Genomic DNA, 19,664 nt, shown 5'->3' with positions numbered 1-19,664 from the left:
TGCCGTGTCTTTTCCCTAGCAAATCCAAACCTTCGCTCCCTGCCTCTTTGCCACCTCCTCTCCCATCCCCAAACTACCCACACAGTTCTGGAAACTAGCTGGCCACCCAAACAGGTCCAACCGCTCTACTCCTACATCTAGTGTTGCTCCCATGCTCTTCTTCCAGCAGTGGCTAAGATGCTGACGACTCTAATCCCAGGGCCCTAGGATTCCCAGATCAGTCCCAAATCTGTTTTGTTTTGGTTGATTAATCACTATGTCAGGTGCATTTGACAATGTACTTAGTGCTGAATTTCATTATCTTACCCTAAGAGCAAGAAACAGTGTAGCAACAGCAAAGAATAATTTCAAAGTGGTACCTTGGACACCACACACGCACTAGGCCAGCACATCATGCACACAATGCTCCTTCCATGACAGTGGAGATGTGGGGGTGATGCTACTCATCTGGAAAGAGCCCGTGATGGTCACACGCAAACCAAACTGAAGCTAAGACCTGAAGAGGCCAAGAATGCCAAAAAAGGAATAAAAAGCACCATATAATTTAACATATGATGGGCTAGTTGCAGTTGAGAACAAGGGGCACAAACTTTTCCTGTAAAGGGCCAGACAGTAATTACTTAGACTTCGCAAGGCCACAGTCTCTGCTGCAACTATTCAACAGCAAATCTCTGTGGCACAAAAGGAGCCATCAGACAATACGTAAACAGATAAGCATGGTTGTGTTTCAATAAAACTATTTATGGACATTGAAATTTGAATCATAATTTTCACATCATAAAATTCTTCTTAACCATTTAAAAATGTAAAGACCATTCTAGCTCATGGACCATACAATAGGCAGCGAGCCAGATTTGGCTCCTGGAGCTAACGTTTGCCAGCCGCTGGCTTAGAAGAACAAAGTGGAACAAAACGGACACGGGAGGTCAGCTGAGAGGACCTGTTGTACCTGAGCCTCATGGTGAAGGAACTCACCAAACTACAGACTCGGTCAGGAAGTAACTTACTCCCTGAAAGTGCTTCTTTGGGTTGAATATTTTATAGCAGTCTTATGCTGGCTGCTCTAAGACAAGAAGTACAGGAAAAACGGAATTTACTAAAATCTCTAAAAGCCCCCATGAACCCTGATTTACATTCCCTGAAGTACCCCACCCCTGTGTTGACGTTTCGGTTGAGAAAACAAACAGGTCCCAATAAAATCCACCTAGTGCCTGGCCTCGTATATGCTACATTCACCAATTACTAAAGAAACAGAAGCAGTGGTGATGGGGTGTTATCAACTTTCAATCTAAGATTCCATACAGCAAAATCACTTAAAAAATGAGAAATGCAATGTTGGATGTATTGAAAATATTTTATAATTAATTCTCTAGAATCCTAGCCATCTAGTACAGGAAAAAATTATATGGTGGAACACTTCAGCATTTTTAAACAATGTAAAGACATATTTGACTAGAGGATGGCAATAAGAATTTAACAAATATAAACTTGAGCCTCCTCACATTTTCCATACAGCAACAATAAAAATATTTCAAGAAATAGAATACCTCAAATGCAAAATTCCAAAGTCAAATAGCCACTTACATTAAGAAATTTACCAAAACGGTTTGTAAATTATAAGATAACAGCAAAAGGTCACAAAAAGCCTACTTCTTTCATAGTGTCTTGCTGATTCTTTAAGCAGATAAACAAGGTAAAGAATGGTCAAAACTTGGCCTCAACTGTCTTCCAGTAGTTATTAATCCCACTATTTGTAGTTTTGTTGTCCAAGGACAAAAGCTCCATGCCACCAACTTCTGCTGTCACTTTCCAGAGAAAAGAAGAGGCTGCTGCTGTTTTTATTTTTTTCCTTTTTCCAGTTTTCACTATGCTCTGGGCAATCAGGGAGCAGATACAATGTCATAAAATGAATGCGAGTATTCCATGATCCAACCAGAAACGCCACCCCTCTTCCCAACTCATTGCTCTGCCTTGAAAGATAAACGTTATTTACAAATCCTCATTTTATTCTCCTGAGACATTGTGCATGATCCATTATAAAATATACAGGTGATACAAAGTCCAAAGGCCTGCCGTGTTTATGGAATAAACACATGAAGATTAAACTACATGATAACATTGCAGGGAGAAATCATGGTTTCATTTATTTTCATAAGAGACAGGTTATGACTGCATGACATAAAAGCTTAAAAGTCGTCACCAAACTGTGCTGAGGATTATTGCAAGATATTATGCAGGAGAAATCTGTGCAAATTCATCTTTTTAATTCAGTATCAGATGACAGAAAAAAAACAATACTACTTCTTGAAATAGTTTTTGTTTATATTCAGGAAAATAGCTTTGAAAAACTGAACAAGCAGACATCTGCCCCTCTTTATGATCAAATAACAATGCCAGTAAAGGAGATTTCAAAGAAAAAACTGAGATGAAAAAAATCCAAATAAAAGCCAACACTGCTATTACGATTTTTCTTTTAATATGCCATGAGATATCTTGATTGTATATTTTCCAAAGTACTTTTCCAGCCGCATCTCCCAACCCTTCCACAAGATTCTGTCAGTCTTTCCAATGCAATAAAAGATGCTGAATTATATAGTTCTGTCCACTTCTCTTTTTGAAAGCAATATAATCCTAATGACCTTAATGGTCATACACTCTTAACTAATAAGGAAAAACATTTACAAATATCAGAAACCCAGTTTTGAAACATTTGCATTAATTTTGAACTGAATCAGCATTTTGTGGGTTTTTTTAAAAAAAAGGCAGCAGTTTGAACTCACGACTTGCTGACAAACACATTTCTGCTGAGGGAAGAAGAGAGGGAGAGTGAATGCTGCGTTTCTCCATTGGCCCCAAAGTGCTAATTTCACAAAGGGATACATCAAAAGCAAACATGCAATGGTGGTTTTAAAACTTTTACTGCAATATAACAATGAAGTAAACAGTAATTAGACACCTACCAATTTTTCCCCAAAACAAACCAAAAAAATGTAAACAGGAAAATAACTGCCTATACTTGTACAGCTTCTCAAATCATGTTAGAAGGGTCTTACCATTCAATGATCAAGAAATTTTAAAATAGCAGTAATTATTTTCATTTTAAGAAAAGGTTCCCCTTCACCCCTCCCCCCCAAAGTATTTAACATGAAAGAATGGGCTTCCTTACACATTAATTTTATACTTATTTGAAGCAGCAACAAAAACCATCAATAATTTGGCATTTCTGTTTACAGCTGTTCCAAAATTTTTTTCAATTTCATAAAGCCATTTATCCAGTGTTGCCATGAAACAGAGCCTGTAGATTCTAGGTAGCAAAGATTCTTTCTGAAACCAATGTTAAGTCAAAGAAATATAAAGCAGGGCATTACACTAAATTTCTGGATCTAGTACACTATAAAGAGTGAAACCTAGGAAAAGTTACCTACTGTTTTATAGAAGAAATAAAAGACCTGCAAAAGCTGATTTTTGGTTGTATAATATTTTATACACTGTGTGGATTTGCGGCATCTGCTAATTGAAGCAGACATGCACTGTATTTATCCCTGCCCTATAGCCTACGTCCCTCCCTCCCCACCCCCAACAATCTACTACCTTATACCAAGTATTGTGGATATGAGCCCAAATCATCCCAGACAATCCAGTGAACAAAGTTAGTGTAATGCACTGGTGTGAAGTGTGAGATTAAAAACAAGTCCCTTTCAATCTTCATCAAAGTTTTGCTGTAGAAGAAAATTGGCAGCCAAGTTCTCATTCTTCTCACAAGCAAAATATGCTTGTATCACAAGTCCTTCAGGAAATCCTAAAGCCTTTAACTGGAAGAAAAGAAAGAAAACATGTTATGGATTCCAGCATAGCAATATTGACAGATCATCACTTGAAAACATATAAAAGACATGAAAAAGGTCTTGAGAATTTTATAGGAATTCATCCCTATCTGAATAGGGCTTCCCTGTCCAACCCAACGGGCTAGATGGAACCTAGATCCTTTCCTTTAACCACTACCTACAAAAAACTCTTTGCTCCTAGATAAAACTATTAGACTAACAGATACATTATTAACACTCATTGGCATTAACACTAAAAATAAGTTGCTAACTGTGGTGATTTAAAAATAAATGACCCTGGGCTGGCCCCGTGGCTTAGTGGTTAAGTGCACGCGCTCCGCTACTGGCGGCCCGGGTTCGGATCCCGGGCGTGCACCGACGCACCGCTTCTCCGGCCATGCTGAGACCACGTCCCACATACAGCAACTAGAAGGATGTGCAACTATGACATACAACGATCTACTGGGGCTTTGGGGAAAAAAAAAAGGAGGAGGATTGGCAATAGATGTTAGCTCAGAGCCAGTCTTCCTCAGCAAAAAGAGGAGGATTAGCATGGATGTTAGCTCAGGGCTGATCTTCCTCACAAAAATAAATAAATATATAAATAAATGAGCCTAGAGATTTGTAAACCAAATGTCTTTTAGTATATAGGAATGAAGAGATGGAGGAGAGCAACTGGAGATGAGTCTAACTACCTCATCTAATTACTTGTAAAGTTATGTCTTTTGTTAGGGTCAAACATCACTCTCAATCTCCTTGCCGTATTCATACTAGAAAAATAGGTGATCAATTATTATATTACATGATCTATTTTGAGATCAAGACATATGTGTTCTATTTTTATCTGCTTAATTTTTATAGGCTTTTTTTTTTTTGGTGGGGAAGATTAGCCTTCAGCTAACATCTGTTTCCAATCCTCCTCTTTTTGCTGAGGAAGATTGGCCCTGGGCTAACATCCATGCCCATCTTCCTCTACTTTATATGTAGGATGCCTGCCACAGCACGGCTTGAGAAGCAGTGCGCAGGTCCACACCCGGGATCCAAACCTGCAAACCCCAGGCTGCTGAAGCAGAGCGTGCAAACCTAACCACTATGCCACCAGGCCAGCCCCTATGGTATTTTAAATGTTGATACCAGCCACTTCATTTCATTTTCCTAGTCTATTAAAAATGATGTCTGACCCAATAATTGCTGCTTTTAAAGACTTTAAACATTCAGGTCAATTATTTAATTCACTAGGTACTAAATATGTGTCAGCCAAATGTTATCTATGAACCTCCTCCTCAACTGTTTCAATTGCCTTGTGTTAGACTCTAGCAAGAAATGACCTAAAAAACTGGGCAAAAGTCCCAATTCAGCATGATTAACTATTCATCCACGAAAGAAGAAACTCAAAAATGATTTTGTTACCTAGGTCTGTCCAGATTATAGCTAGGCTAGCTGAAGTAAAAGGTAGAGAGGGCACGATCCAACTATACGCTTCTACAAGACACATACTTTAGATTCAAAGACACAAATGTGCTGAAAGTACAAGGATGAAAAAACATATACACCATGCAAACAGTGACAACAAGACAGCTGGAGTGGCTTTACTGATATCAGACAAAACAGACTACGATAAAAATTGTTGCTAAAAACAAAGGACATTTTATGATGATAAAACATCAAGAAGACTTCATTATAAACACATATAACAACAAACATGAGCCCCCAAATACACGAAACAAACCCTGACAGAATCGAAGGAAGAAACAGACAACTCAACAATAACAGTTGGAGACCTCAATATCCCCATGTTTACGAAAGGATACAACTAGGCAGAAGACTGACAAGAAAACAGAAGACTCGAGCGACACTATAAACCAACTAGACCTAACAGACATTTGCAGAACACTTAGCAGCAGCACATTACACATCCTTCTCAAGCACACATGGAACATTCTCCATAAAGACCATGTTAGGCCATAAAACAAGCTTCAATAAATTTAAAAGGATTAAAATTATACTAAGTATGTTCTCTGATCACAATGGAATGAACTTAGAAATCAGTAACAGAAGAAAATTTAGGAAATTCACAAATATGTGGCAATTAACACAATTCTAAATAGCCAATAGATCAAAGAAATCACAAAGGAAATCAGAACAATGCAATTTCTATGAATTTTGAGATGAATGAAAACAAAACCACAGCATACTAAAAACTTATGGGATGCTGCTGTAGCAGTGCTCAGAAGGAAGGTTATAGTTGTAAATATCTGTATTAAGAAAGAAAGATCTTAAATCAATAATCTAAGCTTCTATCTTAAGAAACTAAAAAAAGGAGGAGGAAACTAAATCCAAAGCATGCAGAAAAGGGAAATAAAGATGAAAGAGAAAATAAATGAGAGACTAGGAAAACAACAGAGAGAATCAACAAAACCCAAAAATTGGTTCTTTTTTTCTTTACATCAACAACATTGACAAATCTTTAGCTAAACAGACAGGGGGAAAAAAAGAAGTCTGAGGATTTAAATTACTTAAAGCAGGAATAAATGTGCAAACATTACTACTTTTTTTAGAAATAAAAACTATTCTAAGAGAACACTATGAACAATTGTACGCCAACAAATTAGATAATTTAGATGACACGGACAAATTCCTAAAAAGACAAAACCCACCAAAACTGACACAAGAAGAAACAGAAAATCAACTAGTAATCACAAAACTTCCAAAAAGAAAAGCCGGGCCCAGATAACGTCACTGGTGAATTCTACCAACTGTGTAATGAAAAATTAACACTAATTTTTCATAAACTCTTCCAAACAACAGACGAGGAGGGAATACTTCCCAACTTACTCTATTAAGGCCAGTATTACTCTGATACCAAAACCAGACAAAGACAAAGACAGCACAAGAAATCTACAGACAAATATTCTTTATGCATATAGACGTAGAAATCCTCAACAAAATACTGGCAAACCAAATCCAGCAACACATAAGATTATACAGCATAACCAACTGGGATGTATCCTAGGATTGTTAGTTGGTTCAACATACAAAAATCAATCAACGTAGTAAAGCGTGTGAACAGAAAAGGGGACAAAACCAGCTGATCATCTCAATAAACACAGAAAAGGCATGCAGCAAAATTCAAAACCCTTTTGTGATAAAAACAAACAAAAAACAAACTAGGAATAGAAGGGAATTTCATCCATCCGATAAAAGCAATCTAATAAAATCCACAGCTAACATCATACTTAATGGTGAAAAACAATGTTTTTCCCTAAGATCTGGAACAAGACAAGGATGTTGGCTTGCACCACTTCTATTCTATTCAACAATACACAGGAGACTCTAGATAAGGCAATTAGGTCCCCCACCCCCACCACATAAAAAAGAAAAAAAGTTCATCCATGTTGGAAAAGTAGTAAAAGTATGTCTACTTGCAAATGCTATCTTGCATATAGAAAATCCTAAGGAACACACACACACAAATTACCAGAATTAATAAATGAATTCAGGAAGGTTGCAAGATATAAGATCAATACACAAAATTAACTTGTATTCCTAGATAACTAGCAATGAACAATCCAAAAATGAAATTAAGAAAACAATTCCATTTATAATAGCATCAAAAAGAAGAAAAATACTTAGGAATAAATTTAACAAAAGAAGTACAAATTGAAAACTATAGAACTTTTCTGAACGAACTTATACAAAATCTAATAAATGGAAAGATATCCCATGTTCATGTCTTGGTAAGACAGTATTGATAACAAGGCAATACTCCCCAAATTGATCTACAGAAAAAACACAGTATCTATCAAAATCCCAGCCAGCTATTTTTGCAGAAATTGGACAAGCTGATCCTAAAATTGACACGAAAATGCAAGGGATCCAGAAAAGCCAAAACAATCTTGAGAAAGAACAAAATTGAAGGGCTCACGCTTCTCGATTTCAAAACATACTACAAAGCCACAGTAATCAAGACAGTGAGGTATTAGCATAAGGATAAACACATAGATCAATGGAACAGAACTGAGAGCCCAGCAATAAACCCTCATATTTACAGCCAACTGATTTTCAACAAGGATGCCAAAACAATTTAATAGGGAAAGAGTAGTCTTTTTAATAAATGGTACTCGGGCAACTGCACATCCACGTGTAAAGGAACGAAGCTGGACTCCTACACCTCACACCATAAACAAAAAGTAACTCAAAATGGATCACAGACCTAAATGTACTAAGAGCTATAAACTCTTTGACCTTGGATTAGGCTATGTTCTCTTAGTATGAAACCAAAAGCCAGAGCAACAAAAGAAAAAAATTTCTCCCAACACATAAATCAAGAACTGATAACTCTAACCTCAAAAGAAAAACAGCTGCTCTAGAACAATTGAGGCAAGTGTCATTTACTCACTTTACAATTTAAGGGTGAAAAATATCAGCATGATATATAAAGTATCTTTTAAGAAATATATAATTATAAATCTTAAACACTTGATGTGTTTCTATCATAAACAAGGACATATTACTGTCCAGATGATTGTCTAAGTATTAAGTTAAAATGCGCTTTACCTGATTTCCATCTCCAAACATTCCGTAAGCTAACACAAGGCAAGTACTGATTCCCTATTTACAAATGTTAACAATGGGGCCCAGAGAGAAATGAACGACTAGTCACAGTACCATAAAAACTAAGTTACTGCAATGCCACAACCTGCATTGGTCGACCTGGCAAGGGCGGACAAAGAATCAGGATACCGGGTTCTGATGTTCACTGCACGTATTTTTTATATAATTCATACATATATCTATTTCACATTTTAGTGACTAAGCAGTGAAGTAAAATTTAAAATATAAATTAAAAAATGGATAATCTTCAATGGGGCATACACTTTAGGATCATTTTTTTCTCCTTGAATTTTAAAACATCAATGAAATTTTCAGTTTCTTAATATATTTAACAACTATTTCAGGCTAGACTGGTATTCACTGCTAGTCCCTTGGCTTCACAAAGCTCAAGACGCGAGAGCAGGGCTGAGAAGAGACTGTCTTCACTGCAATCCTTAGGGCAATGGTCCATTTGGCTCTGTCCAATAGAACTATCTCCCGTGATGGAAATACTCTGCATGTGTGCTATCCAGTGCAGTAGCCACATGCCCCATGTGACCACTGAGCATCTGAAATGTGGTCAGTGTGACTAACTGAATTTTTACTCTACTTTAAACTCACCCTTTCTATAGCTTCTTTTTCCTGAGGCGTTACTTGAATGTAGTTCATATGACCGCTTCCCGCTTCTGCAATTCCTCCACTGCCACCTCCACCCCCTCCTCCTTGACCACCAGCTTCTTGAACTGGTTCATTTAACATCTGAATAAAATGCTCCTGGTGTTGGCTAATTTGCTGCAGAGATTTGAAGGACAGAGAAAAAAATACATTGATATAAAGTTAGCTTCAGAAAATAAGAATTCTAAATACAAAGAAGAGAGAAAAAGCTGTAACTTTGCAACTGCAATATTTCAGAATGATTCTGGATTATATAGTCTTTGGAAGGATGTGATTTCTTGTAAATTATTAAAGAAACTTCAGTACTTTTGAGCTAGGTAGACAGTGGAGAATTAAGAGAATTCAAATTCTCTTTCATAAACGTTCCACTCCAAAAAAAAATCAATGTTAAAAAACTACTTGGGGACTATAAGAAGACACAGAAGTTATATATTATCTTCCACACTAGTAGGCAGTAGAACGCTGTACAAAACTCCAATATTTTGTGACCTGAGCATTAAATAAGCCCATGGGTATGTTTTCTAAGAGGCAGTGCTCCATTAGTAATAAGCTTGGGAAAACAGATTTAAAAAGTTAAACAGTTTCTCTGCTAAAGAGTTTCTCAGATTCTTTAATAAAGTGTTTCCCAAACTTATTATTTGACCAACTTAACCCAACCTCCAACCCCAACTCTTTTTTAGTACATCTATCTAAAGCATGTTGTACTGAATGTAGTTTAGAAGAACACTTTTATAGAGTTGGTGGAGCGGAAGGAGGTGCTCATGGACTTGTTCAAAATGTGATACACTCTAAACCCGCTTTTGAGGTTAACACTGATTAAAGAGTCACCTGAAGTAACTGAGGATTTTCCCGACCTATCTGTTGTAGCAACGCTGGAAGCAGGGAAGGATTCTGCTGAATAATTTGTCTCATCTGTTGAAACTGAGGCTGATTCCGTAAAAATTCAAGGGGATGTCCTAAAATACACACAAACATTTTTAAACAAAAGTAGCAATTAAATTTACAAATAGCGGGTTCAATCATAATTTAGACAGCAAATACTGGCAAGTAAAACATATGATTTGAGTTCTTAGATGTATCTAAAATGAAGTAAAGTGACAAAATCTTCAAACCGCACCAACTAGACAGTCTTACACCGCAGAAAGTATTCCTATTAGCAAAGGTAGAGAGTGCAGAAGACTAAGAATGTTTCCCTACAATTGCTCTGTGTACTCAATATTGTCAAATAATACTAAGAACTTGTGTCCTGATGCACTCCATCAAAATAAAAGGTTTTAGAAGTTGCTCCTGTTGCTCAAAAGTTTCTAAGCAAAATACAGACCAGGACTAACAAAAATAAAAACCCACTTACTTTATAATACAACCACAACCCTCAAAGAAAACAATCTGAGCTTGAATTCCTAGGAAATTCTAAACCAAGTAAGTGAAAGATATTTAATACTTAAAAGGTAAGAGTTCAGGTTTGTAAATCAGACGGAGTTTTATTAGTACAAATTGAATTACAATTAGAAGACTTCTGGTTATTACCATTAAGTTTCAAAAATTTGTAATCTATAAACTTGAGATAAATAAGCTGCAAGATAATGTAGTACTAATATACTTACAGCTCTCTACTCCACGATCTCTTTACAATATTAAATATTAATAACGGCAAATAAGGTGTAAGACATAGAACTTGGGTCTTTTTAGGGTGGTGGTACTTGTCTGGTTATGCTACAGAAAACGAAAAATTGCATATAAAAGAATTGTTTTTGAGGTTACTAATGAGTAATGAGAATTTTTTAGATGTATGTTGTCACTTCCTAAATTATTCAAGACAATCATTCAAATTAAAATGACCACATAACACAGGTATTTATCCTTCTTGGTGTAACACCAGTTTTACAGACGAAGAAAATAAGACTTATAAAACTTCTACCCAATAAGTGCTGCTGCAGGAGACAGCACCCCAAATCTGAAACAAAGCTGTGGCCTCCTCTTTCCATTCCCATGATCAATCTCAAGAAATGAAAAGCCTGTCCTCTGGGAGACTGTCCACAAAGTGCTTAGGGATTGTTACCAACCAGAGCTGGCTGCTATAATTAGAGCTAGGAAATGCATCAAAGAATGGCCTCTTCAAAATTAACAGTTCGAATTACTTTATCAATATACAGAAGAATGAAGGAGAACACTAAATAATTCCTGGGCCTACCACAGGCTCCAGGCTTTGCTCTGTAGTCAAACCTTAGGCAATGAAATGTGGGCTCTGGCCAGTAAAGACATCTGAATTCAAGCTTTGATTTCATCTCTAGATACAAGATTTTAAACCTCTCAGCGTTTTATTTCCTCAGTTGTATAATAACCACCAAGATCCTACAGGCTTTGAAATTATAGACACTTTATGACATTTACAGAGAGAGAAAGAGACAAGGTGAGCTAACCATTCTGAATGGCTTCAGAAGGTAACACTAAATGCAAACTGGGAAGCATCTCTTTCTTAGAATAAGCTGAACTGAATAGATCCTTGGCCAAAACTGCAGCAATGACGTTTAATATAGGCAAGGATATCTTTTATATCTACTTAGAATTTCTTTTGGGCCCTTCTCTAACATTAATAAACAGATAACTTGTTTTAAGAGTTATCCAAATGCTTAGGGAATGAATCTTACCTCAAAAGTATTTCAGAATAAATTATTTTACATTAAAAGTTCAAGGCGACTTCCTCCCCATCCAAAAGATTCCACTTTACCTCCAGAACTTGTTGTTGTAGTCGTTGCTGTCGTGGTTGCTGCAGCTGCAGCCACTGAAGACTGAGGAGCCCCAGTACTAGCTGCTGGAGGGGGGTCAACCACAGCCTGACTTTCTCTATCTCCGGGGATTCCCTATAACACAATTTCCAAGCTTTAAAATATCCTATATTTTAAAATATAATAAATATTATACACAGCAAAAGATGTATTCATCTACTTAATATCCTTGTCTAATTTCCAAAAGCATCAAACATATGTCTGCTTCAATTAAAAGTAAAGGAACAGGACACATCTAAAAGCTGCATATATTCAAATTAGACTAGAAATGGCCTGAGCGTGGTGTAGAAGAACCCGTACTGCTATAAGGCAGTACTGTCCAACAGAACTTCCCATGATGATGGAAATGTTCTATATCTGCACTGTCCAATAAATGACCCATTAGAGCCACAGGTAGCTACTGAGAACTTGAAATGTGGCTAACATTACTAAGAAACTAAAATTTTAATTCACTTTTAATTTTATTACATTTAAATAGCTAGAGCAGGTGAAGACAGCAGCCAAGAAAAGGAGGATCTCCTCTATTGCTCCAAGGTCCTGAGAAGGTGTCATCCAGAAAGGATCACATAAAAAAAATTAAAACTGATTATTCAAAATCTACTAAAGTAAATAGGTATAAAAGAACCTTAAATAATTAAATGTTTAGGTGACGCTTTTTCTAAGTTTGTAGTGTTTTATCTTCTGAAGTTACCGTAACTTAACACTGCACTAAGACTTTCAACACTCTACTTTGATGCAAATGATTTATAAGACTTCTCCACAACTTTTACTAATGTCTTATGAAATCCTCATAGGTTTGGAAGGAGGAGAATGAAGAAGGAAATATTACATTTGAATAAGAGATGGTATATGCTTCCATTTCCCAATAAATCAGAAGCCAAAGTCATAAACATATAAAAAATGAAGGGTAAGGAATAGCAGGTAATGGTTGCCTACAGGAACTGTCACTACAGGCACTGGAAACAAATGTTTTTGAGTGAGTCCACCAATTCAAACCCTTAGATGAGGCTCTGTTAAGTGCTGACAAATTATATACAAATTGAGGGTCCAAAGCCTCCATCAAATTCTCAAACAGGTTTGTTAAACTAAAAAGTTCATCATCACTGCTACAGATCTACCTCGAATTCTTACACAATTTAGATTTTTTTTTAGATCAATATTTTTCCTTTCCATTCATTCACCCTCACTTACATAGAGGTCTCAAAAACTAGTAACACTTAAAGGTAATCCCCCCCTTTTCCTCAGTCTATGAAACAAACAGTAAATACATTAAAAACACTTTAAACTGTTTTATGAACTTATCTCTCATCTATTCTTTTGTATTTGAGGCTAAACAAGAGTTAGCAACTTTGAAAACAGTGATTCATTTTTTTATACCTCAAAATTTCAAATCTATTAGAATATCTGATACCATTAAATTTATGCAGAATTCCAAATCAGGTATAAATTAAAGGCATTCTATACAAGAAAAGGCAGTACTTTTATAGAATATGGGCTGTTTTTTTGGGGAAGGGGGATGAAGAGGTAACCACAAATAGATCCACGACAATTATCAATCCAATGATTTCTCGACTCCAAACAAACTGATAAATAAATGAAAGGCCAGCATTTGAATACTCTTCTCAAGAGGATAACGGAAAAGAGAATTCACAAGATAAAATGATATGCTAAAAAAAGATTTTGTGAATCTCGCATGCAAATGAGTAGGCGAATAACTGGCAAAGGCAGAACACAGTTATTGAAATTACTATGTGAAAAGGAGTTTCTAACAGAGGTACAAGCTGGAAACAAAGCAACGGGTTAAACTGGACTGTATTCCCCAGAGTTAGGATCGTGGATTCCTAAGATGATGTTTAGGGCAATTCAGACTTTGATAATACTCCAAAACACCAAAGACAATTACAGAACAAAACGTTAAGATTAAAAAAAAGTTAATCCAACGTCACTCCAAAATTCTAGGCTATTACTTTAGCCTATGCCATATCTGTAAAATGAACATTCTTTGGCATAAAATATCAAGGGTTTCAGTCCATGCCCACAACATCCTATTTCTGAAAAACCTTTATACTAGTAAAAAACGATAACATTCAAAATTCCCTCAACTGCTAATGACTGACTATAAACAAGCTAACAATTCAAATGCCAATGGAACCAGGCAAGTAACAACGCACATTAAATTAAATGCATGCTACTATGTCAGGTAACAGGAAATGGATGGGAAGATAGTAAATTCAAGAGTCTATGATCTAAAATTTTTCCTAAACTCTTGGGAAAATCTGGTATTCAAGTTGTCCAGATCAACCAGATATTGGAATTTTTAAGTGAAATCTCCCAATTTTTAAAAGTTAGCAACTAATTATAAAAATTTACACAGTACAAGCCAAATTTTATTTGGCTTCCAACTTGAAACTTTTGCTCTAAATAGTACATTCAGGATTACGGTGGCAGTCAAAAAAGCTACTAAAATGTTGGATTAGATTAGATTAAAAATCGATCCCCCCCCTCCAACACACGTCTGTCATACCCTGAAGAAGACATAACTGGGATAGAAGGTACTACTACAAGTGGGAAGCCAATTTTACAACTCATTTAGCCATGCTGTTTTCTAACTAAAACTCATGTATCAAAAATCTTTTAGAAGAGGTTACATTTTATCAACACAAAATGTTAACATACTAAGAAATATAAATCTAGCATATATTATTTTCCTGTGAATTGTTACTGTTCCTTTAAAAATCTTTGTTTCCTTGAGATTTTGGTCTTAAACAACTAGAATGAAGAAAGTAAAATATGCTTCTCACCATTAAAAGATACTCCACTGCTCTGTCAGGGTTGTTGAAACTGGCTCTCAGGGCTGCAATTACTTGCTCTCGTTCATAGCCCATTGACATGATCTCTGTTACCATATTCTCATAAGACTGACCTGTCACTAAAAAAAGGTGTATGGGGGCAGGAAGAGGGGAAAGAAAGGAAACCTTTAATGAACAAACATTCTCCACACATTTCTTGAGTGTATATATGTATACAATGCTTCAGGCGCGACAGTTCTAGGAATAAAACGATAAATAGGGCCGGCCCGGTGGCTTAGCGGTTAAGTGCGCGCGCTCCGCTACTGGTGGCCCGGGTTCGGATCCCGGGCACGCACCGACGTATCGCTTCTCCGGCCATGCTGAGGCCGCATCCCACATATGGCAACTAGAAGGATGTGCAACTATGACATACAACTATCTACTGGGGCTTTGGGGGGAAAAAAAAAGGAGGAGGATTGGCAATAGATGTTAGCTCAGAACCGGTCTTCCTCATCAAAAAGAGGAGGATTAGCATGGATGTTAGCTCAGGGCTGACCTTCCTCACAAAAAACAAACAAACAAACAAAAAAACCCGATAAATAACAGTATAAACTACAATATATATGTGGTAGGTAGAATAATGCCCGCCTCCAATCCCTGGAACCTATAAATATTTTAGGTTACAAGGCAAAAGGAAATTAAGGTTGCTAATCAGCTGACTACAAGGGTCCTCAAAAGTAGGAGGGAAATAGATGAGGGTCAGAGAAACAGATGTAAGGAAAAGAATACGAAAGCAGGGTCAGAGACTCCATGCTGGTGCCTCTGACCACGGAGGAAGGGGCTATGAGCCAAGGAATGCGAACAGCCTCTATAAGCTGGAAAGGACAAGGAAACAATTCTCTCCTAGAGCCTAGAGAAAGGAACGCAGCCCTGATGTTAGCCCAATGATTTAGTTCCCTGATTTTAGTTCAGTGAGCCCTATGTCAGACTTCTAACCTACAGTACTTTAAGATAATAAATTTATATTGTTTTATACCACTAAGTTTGTGGTAACTTATGACAGTGGCAATATAAAACTAATAGAGTATGTTTAATTAAGTTCAACAGAAATATCATGTACAAATGTAGCGCACAAATACAGGACAGAATTAGCAGGTCAAGGAAGGCAACTTGGAAGAAGAGACAGATGAACTGATTTTTGAAAATAAGTAGGAGCAACATTTCAAGCAATCAACTTTCCTGTAACAAGTTCAATTTTCCTTTGACAACTTTTATTATCAAAACAGTGGGGGAAAGAAGGATAGAAGCTAGAAAAGTTAGAATTTCACATACCATACAAAGCTGGAACAATGTGCCAAGCACTATTATCCCAGGAAGTTACTTTCCACACACTCTCTCCAACTCTCTCAGCTGAAGACCTAACTTGCTCTTCATAGAAATGTCAGACAAGAAACATACTAATTGAAAGAAAGCCAAACTCTCTCCCACTAAACTTATCTCTACCCTAGTAAAGCCATTTTTTCTTCCACTTATCTTCTGGGTACCATTCCCTTTCTTGTGTCCTCAAAGAATTGGACTCTTTGGTGCTCCTCTCTGGTGTCCATCTCCCACCCTTCCCTCTCCATTTAATTATCCCGATCAGCAGTTAAGTATGTCCTGGTATGTCATCCTAACAACAAAAACATGCCTCCCTTGACTGCATCACAATTCTTCTTTCAGAAACTGGTCCATCTGCTCTCTTTCCTTCACAGCCATAGTTGTATGCACACGCTGTGTCCACTTCCTCACATTCCACTCACTCTTCAACCAATATCATTATGTGACTTTGGATATCTAAAGATTTTCCCCTCAAATGTGTCCCATCATTATCTGCCTTCTCCATTTCAATAAACCTCTATCCATCCAAGTGCTTGAATCAGAAACCTCAGTGATTTCAATTCCCTCTCCTCTCCTTCCACAACTAATCTACCAGCATATCTAGTAGGCCCTGTCTCCCAAACCTATCTAGTTCCTTCTTTCTCCACCACCTTCAATCAAGACCAGCCCACAATAATCTCTGATCTGGATCACACTCTGCTTCCTCTTCTGCCCCCAAGCCTACAATCCATTCTTCAGCCAGTTGCAAAGGCTTTTAAAAAAGAAAACCTCATCTCATTTCAGGATCCCAACCCTCAACAATCCTCTACACACCACACTCCAACCACACTGATATTCTCCAGTTTACTTCACAAGCGATACCGTCTCCTGCCCTGGAACCTTTAGACCCCAGGCTTTTTTGATGGTCAATTTGTTTACATGCTCCAGTTCTCAATTGAAACGTTACAGTCTCAAGACAGCTACTGCCTAACCATCCTAAGTATAAGAAGGCTTCTGTTTTTCTTTATGGAAGCCATTAGTTTTCTCAATATAATTTATTATGACTTGCAATTTATTTTGTTTCACTCTTTTTTCTTTCCCCCACTTGAATGCAAGGTTCAACTGTGCAAAGAACCATGTCATTCTGCTTCACCATTTCTCTGACACATAGGTGACAATATCACTTGAAGGATTTTTTCTGTAGAATTTTCAATAAAGGTACTTAATAGCTATGAAAGTATAGCTTTAAAAACTAAATACCACTGAGCAAATCTGGCATTTGATCTCATTTAAAGTAATGTCTTTTTCTTACCTGTTAATATAATTTTATTTTCTTAATTACCCACTGATATAATTCTAGCATAAAGCCATTCAAGTAGCAATACACTTTCAGTAATCTAGTTCCCAGATACAGAAATTAGCATCAATATAAACAAAATTAAGAGCTGTGGAGTATCAGAACCACACTATTTTAATGTGGTGTCTCTCATTTAATTCCCACAATAATTCTATGAAAAATGTTTATATTCCTCTCCCTTTAAAATGATGAGGCTGAGGCTTAGAGAGATTAACAATTTGATCACAGTATCAATGTCTGGTGAGTCATGGTGCAGAGACACAAACACAGGCTGTCAGACTCCACAGCCCCCACACCTAATCATTATGCTATGCCTCCTAAAATCATGCTTCCTAATTAATCCAGTTATAGAAACTCAAAAAGAAATGTCTATAAGTAGCTTGATACTTTTTAGAGCTTAAAAGTACAAGAGTAAATGACTTACAGGAAAACTAGAGACAATGGATAACGTGAGACAGAGCTAATGAGGCTAAAAAAGTAGTGATTAGAAACCTTATATATATCTTAAGAGTGACTTTGGACTTATCTTCCAGGTCACAAGGAGCTATGAAAGGAACTAACAATGACCTCATCAGATTTTCCTTTTAGAAATTCCACTCTGGCAGGGAACAGACCAGTTAGAAGAGAATAATGCAAGAGCACCAGTGAGGTAAGCACATGAACTAAGGCGATTAAGTGGCAGTGGAAAGAAATATTCCACAGACTTCACGAAGGAGGACCAATAGGACTCCTGGGCTCACTGGGTCAAGAATGATGCCAATGTTTTGGCAGAAGGTAGATGATGATGCAAACAAGGAAGGGAACAAAGGAGAAGTATCAGATGGGGGAATAAAAGATGAATCAATCTGGAACCTAAGGAGTTCATGGAGGTTGTAGATTTTACAGTTGGCAGTTTTGAAGAAGTTATAATTTTGGGAATCCTTATAGTATATGGGTGGTATCTGCCATTCGTATAGTTTGAACTTTGAACTACAGCCTTGAGGAGAACCACAGAAAACTCATATATTTAAGGGCAAGGTAAAATAGAAAGAATTAACACGAAAGCCTGAGAAGGAATAGTCAGAGGTACAGATCAAGAAAAGAGTAGTGTCACAGAGCCAAGAAAGGAAAGTTTAAAGAAGCAGGGTCTCAACATCAAGGCTGGGGAAATTAAAGAGTAAAGAGTCAATGGATCTTGAGATCATAAGGTTGAGAATGGCTGCTCTAGGAGATACAAGATGTAAAGGTTAAGATATCAGTATCTGAGGCTTCGGTGTAGCCGCAGCAGCTAGAGCTGTGGTCTCCTGGGCTCCTGCGCGGCAGCGGCAATGCACTCCAACTGAATGAAGCAGCACTGGCGACAGCCAGAGCCTTCAGTGGCATCAGGGGCAAGTGTCAGCTGGAACCATATTGGCCCTAAATGCTATAGGCAACCAGTATGCCATTTCCCATGGCAATGAGGGCATCGTGGAGTTCAAGTCCAACTAGGGCAGAGGGCTGACCTCAGATCTTAATGAGGTGCTACTGCTGCAGCTGCTAAGCAGGAATCCAGACGCCTGTACTCCACTGAAGCTGCTCTTCCCAGTCTTCTACCCACCTACCTACCATTTCCAATAATATATAAGAGTACCAAAGGGCAGGAATGGGGTTGCCAGCCAAAAGACCTATTAATTAGCAGGCACAGCAGGAACCATACTACAGTTGTTTTTTTTTTGGGTGAGGAAGATCGGCCCTGAGCTAACATCTGCAAATCTTCCTCTTTTTTTTTTGTTGGCCCTGGGCTAACATCCATGCCCATCTTCCTCCACTTTATATGGGAGCTGCCACAGCATGGCTTGACAAGTGGTGCGTCGGTGCGTGCCCGGGATCCAAACCGGCGAACCCCAGGCCACCGCAGCGGAGCGCGTGCACTTAACCGCTTGCGCCACCGGGCCAGCCCCCATAGGTGTTATAATGGGAAAACGGGGAAAGAAACAAAATGATTTTGACAGATTAGCTGTGAAGGGGAGATGGAAAGACATAATTCAATAGGTAAATTAAAGAGGTGGGATAAAAAGGCATCTTCACTACAAGTACTTTCATAGAAGCGACAAGATGTGAAGATGTAGATGGGAACCTATAGGGCTATAAGTTGGAATAAAAGCTGGAGGTGAATAAAGATCAAGTGTGAGACAGATTTAGTAACATTTTATACTCATTTTAAAGACACTTCGTAATAAATCTGTAAACAGATCAAACTTTGTTAAGACCTTATTTAAAATTCACATTTGGATAATGGAAAATTATTTGCTTTAAGGAAAGGAGT

General features: G+C 37.5%; 1 protein-coding gene across 1 annotated transcript in view; it reads right to left on the bottom strand.

Annotated features, from left to right (window-relative positions):
* Positions 1-1,340: 1,340 nt before the first annotated feature.
* RAD23B (RAD23 homolog B, nucleotide excision repair protein) overlaps positions 1,341-19,664 on the bottom strand; it is a 43,078-nt gene continuing 24,754 nt past the window's right edge. The window contains exons 6-10 of the mRNA XM_058523722.1: positions 14,680-14,807; positions 11,821-11,953; positions 9,921-10,048; positions 9,039-9,209; positions 1,341-3,812 (exon numbers count right to left, since the gene is read on the bottom strand). Of these exons, the coding sequence (XP_058379705.1) occupies positions 3,699-3,812; positions 9,039-9,209; positions 9,921-10,048; positions 11,821-11,953; positions 14,680-14,807 (674 nt within the window). The 3' untranslated portion in view covers positions 1,341-3,698. The remainder of the gene's footprint in view (positions 3,813-9,038; positions 9,210-9,920; positions 10,049-11,820; positions 11,954-14,679; positions 14,808-19,664) is intronic.

This window comes from Diceros bicornis, chromosome 28, assembly GCF_020826845.1.
Source record: "Diceros bicornis minor isolate mBicDic1 chromosome 28, mDicBic1.mat.cur, whole genome shotgun sequence".
Taxonomy (NCBI): domain Eukaryota; kingdom Metazoa; phylum Chordata; class Mammalia; order Perissodactyla; family Rhinocerotidae; genus Diceros; species Diceros bicornis.
The sequence above is the reverse complement of the archived record's forward strand: the minus strand, read 5'-3'. Positions and strand labels throughout refer to the sequence as shown.